General features: G+C 41.3%; 3 protein-coding genes across 3 annotated transcripts; 1 reads left to right on the forward strand and 2 right to left on the reverse strand.

Moving 5' to 3' along the window:
• TRIVIDRAFT_53637 (uncharacterized protein) lies at positions 1–1879 on the reverse strand (the record flags this gene model as incomplete). The annotated part of the gene is made up of 2 exons (XM_014100777.1): positions 1–723; positions 827–1879. The coding sequence occupies 2 exons, from the start codon at positions 1877–1879 to the stop codon at positions 1–3; spliced, it is 1776 nt and encodes a 591-aa protein (XP_013956252.1).
• Positions 1880–3107: 1228 nt separating this feature from the next.
• TRIVIDRAFT_222494 (uncharacterized protein) lies at positions 3108–4917 on the forward strand (the record flags this gene model as incomplete). Its single annotated transcript, XM_014100778.1, has 5 exons — positions 3108–3194; positions 3286–4086; positions 4144–4458; positions 4530–4696; positions 4758–4917. 5 exons carry the CDS (start codon positions 3108–3110, stop codon positions 4915–4917), a joined length of 1530 nt encoding a protein of 509 aa, XP_013956253.1.
• A 380-nt stretch (positions 4918–5297) lies between these two features.
• TRIVIDRAFT_222495 (uncharacterized protein) lies at positions 5298–7879 on the reverse strand (the record flags this gene model as incomplete). The annotated part of the gene is made up of 3 exons (XM_014100779.1): positions 5298–5999; positions 6058–7112; positions 7852–7879. The coding sequence occupies 3 exons, from the start codon at positions 7877–7879 to the stop codon at positions 5298–5300; spliced, it is 1785 nt and encodes a 594-aa protein (XP_013956254.1).
• Between the last annotated feature and the right edge of the window lie 286 nt (positions 7880–8165).

Consider the following 8165-nt stretch of genomic DNA (forward strand, 5'->3'; position numbering starts at 1 on the left):
TTATGCAGGTAGTTTCCTGAGCTTAACAAAACAGTATTGCGGTGCATGAACCAGCTTATCAACAGCAGCGTAGCTACTCATCGCGTCAGGACACTTTTGCAGCTCAAAATTCCATACAATCAGAGTAATAAAGAGCTTCATCTCCACATAGGCCATTTTCCGTCCATAGCATCCCCTCTCACCCAGTCCGAAAGTCAACAGCGGCCCAGCGGTTGAGTTAAAAATCTTACCCCCATCTTCCTCTTGGGTAGTGGTCACAAGCCATCTCTCGGGTTGGAAGAGTCCCATGTCTTCAGGATCCCACCTGCCTATCTTTTCGTTTTCCTTAGCTGCTGCTGCATGGTATGTCTGGCTTCGTAGGGAATCCTCAATGTCGAAAGCGGGATAGGACACGCTGGGACCATTGCCCATGAAGAAAACGTCCGTTCCCTTTGGGATGTGGTGACCGAGGAGCTGCAGGTCTACTAAGGCTGTACGGATCAGCGCGGATTCGGTGTGGGAGCAGCGAATAATCTCTTCGATCACTGCGTCTCTGTAGTGGACGGTCGTGTAAACGATTTCTTGGCATGTTGGTAGTCTCTTCTGGTTTGTGGCGGTGGCGTGTGCTGCGCGAACGTCTGAACGTAACTTGTTTTGCACGTCGGGATGATCTGCCAGAAACTTGAAGCCCCATATTATGGCTGTCGCTGCAGTATCGTGAGCTGCAATAAGCAACCCTAGAATCTGTGTCGCCGACATCCAGTTAGCAAGGTTTGTCCAGAAAGGTGTTGTTGTTCATCCATTCTTATGGGTTAAGTGGCCACATTCTGATTCATTCATAACTAACCTCGTCGTGAATACCGCGTGATAGTGGCTGAGGGGCTCTTCCTTCCTTTTCAGCCAAAAGACTCTCTCTGTACAATAAATCATCTATAGCAGAGTTGACCTTTCGATCTTTCTCAGACTTAACTACCTCCCTTCTTCTCAAAGCTTTGCTCAGCTCATCACTGATGGCCTTTTCTTTAATATTGTATGCATTCCTGTAGCCTGATGTCTGTCTTATGAACCAATGGGCGATCTTGGGGAATGGAGACTTGAGGCTTGTCTCTCCGCTCTCCTCCAAAGTGATGATAGATTGGATCTGAGGGGGGCAAGGGGCTCGGGGCAGTATAACCTCTGCATTCGGGTCTTCGGGGAGATGCACTGTTTGTATAGAAGAGTATAGCTCCAGTTGGTTCTTAGTTGTACTGACTGATGACTCTGCGCCGAAAACGATCCTCCATATAGCATCTAATGCAATATAAGTCACATCATCTGCAGCAGCAAAAGGGCGACCTTGCGTAAGTCTTGACTTCTGGTCCCACAACTCGATCAGGTCTAAACAAATGTCGTAGATGTGAGAAGCCGCTACATCATGGAGGAAAGCAGGAGTCATAAGGCCCTGCAGCCAGCGTCGCTGACGCTTGAAACGCGCGTTGGTCGGCATGTGGACATGGCAGTCTGGAATGATGGAGCCAGATACCTCACCCCAGAAGGGAGATCTATCGAATTCTTTCGATCGCCGCAGCATAACATCTCGAGTCTCTTGAAAGTCTGTTACGATAACCCATGGCTTTCTAAAAGGACGAGCGAAGAGCTGGATAATAGGGGATTTAAGCTTGATATTCTGCTCTATAATCCATTGGTAGAGCTCCTGCGTCTCGGAGGTGTATTTGACCATAGACTCGATATCGCCAAAGAGTTTCGATGTTGCCTCCTTGTTGTAAGGAATGCCGGGGATGGGCTTGGGGAGCAACCAGAGATAGAGAAGGTATAGACTGAGCATCGTCCCGCTCAACACTATTAGGGTGTCGGAGAGACGCAGTCCTAAGACCACATTATTAGAGTCGGACACAGTCATCGTTGCAAAGTGCTAAACTGGATAGGATTGGGCGCAGCGCATATCTGAGAAGGTATGTATATATAATAGAGGTAAGTAGTAGTTTTATAACAAGAGATAATACAAAGTGGGTGGCTGAACCAAACACTGCGACTCAGGAGCCCTGGTGAAGAGAGCTATATAGGCAGTTGTACAGTGGGGGAGCAAAAGTAACGACTAACCCCACAGTGCACTACATCCTGCCTAAGAAAACTTCAACCCGTCACATAGTAGTATATAGATAATTTCTTAATTTAAATACATAATATAAAAAGAATATGGTGTTTATTAATAATACTGAATATTTATTTACATTTTGTATTTTAAAATAACTATTATTTTATAAATATATGTCTAAATGTTTTTTACATAAGCAGTTGTATTTGCGCAATTAGTTTAATATATATTTATAATAAATATATATATATATTATAATTATATTATTTAGCTAAATAATAATTTATTTCCTTAGTATATATAAATTTACTAATAAGTTTATATTAAAAAACTTAATACTTAGTTATTAATATATAGTTTTATATTTTTTTTATTTTATTACGTTATATATAATATTATAATTAATATTTTATAAACTTAAGTATAAAACTTAAAAAGTGTAATATTTTTTTATTATTTTAAATTAATATTAGTAAGTAAAAATATAATAAAAAAATATATTAATAATGTTAGTAAGTAAAAGCATAATAATAAAATACATTAATAAGTTTGGTAAGTAAAAACATAATAATAAAGATATATTAATAACAAAAATAATACATTCAAGTAAACTATTATAAATTTGCCTTTATATAACTTTAAAAAGTAAATACCTAAAGGAACGTAAGGCCAAAGGATTAATTATAAAGCAGAAGTTATAAAGTACAGTATTTTAGCACTTAAGTTACTTATATAAGTACTTTATACTATAATAAAGTAACAGTTTATATTACCCGTAAAAGATATCAAGCAGTAAGATTTCTGTCTCCGCCTTACTGCGGAGCTGCCATCCATTATTTACCCAATAACCCACAACGGCTAATGGGCCGGTGGCCCATGGGTTATTTCATCTCTACTCCACTCTATAAAGTGTTGTCTGACACTCCCTGGACCAGCAGATACTGCACTCGCTCTTTCCCTCTTTCCATAGCACCTTTCAAATTATTGGAAATACAGTTGGTGAAAATAAAAGCAGTTTCGAAAGCTTTTCACGATGGACGTTCTCATCGGCAACGGTGGCGCAAAAGTTGTCATCCCAGTCAAGCTTAGCTTGGCTCTTCCACTCGCTGTTGTAGCATTTGTAAGTTATTAAGCTATAGACTCATTATCTTTCATCGTCTTAATACAATAGATACTTTGCCATCTACTAACGCGTTAGCGTTATCATCTAGGGCTTTGGATACTTCTTCTGGCGCTGTATCTACAATCTCTATTTGCACCCTTTGCACAGGTTTCCAGGCCCCAAATTGTCAGCTCTATCTTACTATCCCTACTATCGCCTTCTCGTCAGTGGTGTAGGTTACCTCACTGTTATGGATCTTCACATGAAGTATGGCCCCGTTGTTCGCATTTCTCCCAACTCCCTTTCCTTTAGCCACCCTGATGCCATGAACGACATCCGCGGTCACCGGAAGGCCGGGCAGCCAGAACATCCAAAAGAACCTATGGGTCGGGAATTTCATCTAAAAGACATTATTGGTGCCGAGCGTGCCGACCATGCCCGCTACCGAAGGAGCTTAGCAAACGGCTTCTCTTACCAGGCCATGCTCGATCAGGAGCCTATCATCCAGGAATATATCGACCAACTTATGGAGTCTATTGAGAAACATAGCGCCAATGGAACCCAGCAGATTGATATGGTCCGCTGGTTCAATTATACAACATTTGACATTATTGGTGATTTGTCCTTTGGTGAACCATTTGGCTGTCTTCAGAGCTCCACATACGATCCTTGGGTTCAACTCATCTTTAGCACTGTCAAGAGCTTGGTCCACATAGCTGCCCTTAAGTATCTTAGGATAATTCCTAGACGCATCTTGAATTACCTCATGCCATACCTCATGCCCAAAGGCCTGTCGACTAAACATGCTGAAAACCAACGTCTCTCTGCCATGAAGGTCAAAAAGCGTCTCGAAGCTAATTCCACTCGCCCCGATTTTATTGCATCAATGACTAAAAGTCGCAATGGAGAAGTAAGTTAAACAAATGCACTCATACAGGAGATCCATAATACTAACTGCAGTCTTTAGTCTCTTACTTTCGAGGAGCTTACAGCTAACGCTTCCATCCTGATTATTGCAGGCTCAGAAACTACAGCCACAGTCTTATCGTCAGCTGCTTATTACTTGGGTCTCTTTCCAGAAGCCCAAGCAAAACTGGCCCATGAGGTGCGGACAACCTTCAACAGTGCGCAAGACATTACGACTACGAGCGTGCAGCATCTCAAATATATGCTGGCTGTTATTAACGAGGTTATGCGCGTGCATCCGGCTGTTGTCACTGGCCTGCCTCGAGTCATTTCTGAAGGAGGTGCTACTATTGCTGGTGAATATGTTCCCGAAGATGTATGTCTTTCCTTCTTATACCGGCCATGTATTCATATATTGAGAACTACAATATCTAACTCATAATTTAGACATGTGTAGAAGTTTGGCAATGGCCCTTGTTCCGCAACCCGAAATACTGGACGCAGCCTGATGACTTTATTCCCGAACGGTGGCTCGGTGATCCGAAATTCGCAAATGATAGACGAGAGTGCTTTCAGCCATTCTCTACAGGGCCCCGCAACTGTGTTGGCATGAAGTACGTCATGATTCATTTATCGGCTTGTGCGCTTAAAGCCCCTAACTGACATTCTAAACAGTCTTGCATACTCTGAAATGCGTCTTATCTTAGCTCGTGTCATATTGAAATACGACATTAAGTTGGCTGAAGGGACTGAGGGCTGGGATAGCCGAAGTAAGGTTTATCTTCTGTGGGAGAAGGGCCCAGTGAATGTTTACATGATCCCGAGAAAGATTTAAATAAAAATATAAGGGGGAGTAATAGAAAGCAAAGGTTTATATTTTATAGTAGCAATAGAAGAAATTTGATTTATATTTTAGTCCAGTTTATATACCTATTGTATAGGTCAAGTTAGGGCATTTTCTTAAAAGAAGTTATTATATTTTTTAATAAAATTTTCTTGTAAAAACTATAGCACCCTTTTATTATAAATGTAAAATGTCAATTATAGTAAATGTATTGTACAAATAATTCCTATTATATTTATTCATTCAGTTATAGTTTAATTTATAATGTAACTATTTGTTTAGATATATATTCCTTTTATATAAAATTAAGTATTTTAATATTAATAAACTTAAATATAAATATACTTCTATAATATAATCTGTATATTATTTTATAAAGCTTTAGCAATCTTTACATAGCATTGCTGAGGAGCATGTACCAATTTATCTACAGCCTTATATCCACTTAACTCCTCACGACATCGATGAAGCTCAAAGTTCCAAATAAGTAGTGTAATAAAAATCTTCAGTTCTGAGTAAGCCATCTTTCGTCCGTAACAGCCTCTTGGCCCAAGGCCAAACGTAATCAATGGCCCCGCTGTGCCGTTAAATACCTTCTGGCCATTCTCCTCAACCAACCATCGTTCAGGGTCAAACACTTCCAGGTGCTTTGGATCCCAACTGGAAAACTTATCCTTGTCCTGTCCGGAGAGATAAGATTGACTGCGTAGAGAGTCTTTGATCTCAAATGCAGGGGAAAAGTAGCCAGGGCCGTTGCCCATAAAAAAGACTTCCGTTCCTTTGGGGATTCGATGGCCAAGTAGCTCCACGTCAACCATAGCCGTACGGGCGAGGGCAGATTCGGTGCGAGAGCATCGGATAATCTCTTCAATAGCAGCATCTCGGTAATGGCTGCTAATACTGTTGATCTCTTGAACGGTGGGATACCTTTTCTCAGTGTAGGCCTCGGAGTACATGGCGCGGAGTTCGGCTCGAAGCTTATCTTGGACTTCGGGGTTATCAGCTAAGATCTTGAGGGCCCAAGTGATAACGGTCCCGGTAGTGTCATGCGCGGCGACGAGGAGTGTTAAGATCTAACGATCAGCAGGTTAATATAGGCCGTTCGAACTCTTCAGGTAAGGCAATACACACCTCATCAAAGAAACTCCTAGACATAATCTCAGGCTGTCTGTGTTCTTTCTCCGCCAAAGTTGTTTCTTTATCGATCATATCATCGATGGCAGATTTAATATTAGCAGTAGGAATGTCCGAGTTCCCCTCGGATCTGCTTTGAAATCTCTGAATCGCTTTCGCTATCTCTTTCTCAATAAAGTTCTCCTTAATCTTGAAAGCCTTCTTGTAGGTGCTGGAAGTTTGTCTCAAGATCCAGTGGGTGATGCTAGGCCAGGGAGACTTGACAGTTAACTCATAACTCTCCGTGATATCAATGATGGACTGAAGAGTTTCAGGGCACGGCGCTCGAGGCATGTCCACCTCTGCGTCCTTGCTCTGAGGCAGTGGCAAGTCTTTTATTGCCGAGAGGAGCTCTACTTGAGCTCTCGTTGTTGTTTGTACATCTGGAGACTCAGGCCCAAATACGATAGTCCAGATGGCATCAAGAGCCACATAATACACATCATGCGCAGCAGCAAAGGGGTGACCCTGGGCAAGCCTAGACTTTTCCTCCCAGAGTTGCATAAAGTCCAAACAAACATTATAAATATGGGCAGCAGCAACATTGTTCTGAAACCCAGGCGACATAAGCCCTTGCAGCCATCTTCTCTGTCGTTTAAAGAGATCGTCGCTGATTCGTTTGAAAATATGACTTTCGGGCATAACCGATCCCGAAACCTCGCTCCAGAAGTAAGACCTATCAAACTCCTTGGTGCGCCGCAGCATGACATCCCTGGACTCTTGATAGTCGGCTACGACTACCCATGGTTTACTGAATGGTCGAGCGAAAATTTGTATGATTGGCGATTGAAGCTTAACGTTCTGTGCTACTATCCAGTCATGAAGCTCCTGAGTTTTCATAGAATGTTTGACCATAGAGGGAATATCACCCAATAAAGAGCTTTTAGCGTCCTTGTTGAATGGGATACCGGGGATAGGCTTAGGCAGTAGCCATCGATAGACCAGGTACAAAGCAACGGTTGTAGAAATGGCATAAAGGGCAGGCGAGCCTGGACTAGCTATAGAGGGCTTGTCTAACGTATCCATAATGGAGTGTTAATTGTGAATAACTTAACAAGGTGAGGGTTAAAGTAGCGGAATACAAGTTGGATCAAAAGTAGTTGAAGTTTCCGCCCATTTGATTTATCTCAGTATAATGTAGCTTAGCACAATCTAGCTTAATAAGCTATCGCTCCTAAATATTAAGTGCTGATCGTAGTGATTGATACCTAATTGTATCCTATAAAAGTATTGACAAATTTTAATTTATTGCGTATACACTCCATACTGGCTTAGGTTTTGTTTCTTCAAAGCCTAACTACCTTACCCCTGTAACGCAGTGGCTAGGCTTTCTCGCGTTTATTACCTAAAACAATTAAGTTAAATCTAGCCGGTACTCCGTACCTTGTCTAGCTAGGAGTAATACTTGATAGATTCTCCCTATTCCTACCGAAACACAACTAACCAACCAATGCGCATGCCCCGGCTTGTGAAGATATAACGCAGTCAGACCTGCAGCTTATGATAACACGAGTTTCCTAATTAGGCATTTGTACAGAGTAATTTACGGCAATATCCTTGACAAAATAATACTCAAAGAGCTGGTGAGCTACTCTACATTTTGACATAGTGATGTGGTTCCACTGATTGTTATTAAATAGTATAATCAACATGCCATTAACTCCTGTTACATTTGCACCCCTCACACCCCCTATTGTCAGCGCTAGAGTCTCGCTTATCTCGCGTAGCGGGCTTATCGTCGATCTGACATACATATGACACCATCATCGTCGATCTGCATTGTGTTTCTCATTGTCGATCTGACATTATGCATGTCAGATCGACGATGAATATGTCAAGCGAGATAGGCGAGACAGCTGAGGCACTTTTCAGTACAGCTAGTAATACTCCTTCTCTTCGAAAGTGCGTAAGTAGGTTGTGTATACTTATCTATATAATAATATAAAATAGCTTAAAGTATATATATCACAAGGATTACAAAGATTAATTTAGTATAGGCTATACTTGTTAATATAAAGAAAATCATAATATATTTAAATTACTATATATTACTTATAATATAAATA

The sequence above is a fragment of the Trichoderma virens genome (genome assembly GCF_000170995.1).
Source record: "Trichoderma virens Gv29-8 chromosome Unknown TRIVIscaffold_37, whole genome shotgun sequence".
Classification (NCBI taxonomy): domain Eukaryota; kingdom Fungi; phylum Ascomycota; class Sordariomycetes; order Hypocreales; family Hypocreaceae; genus Trichoderma; species Trichoderma virens.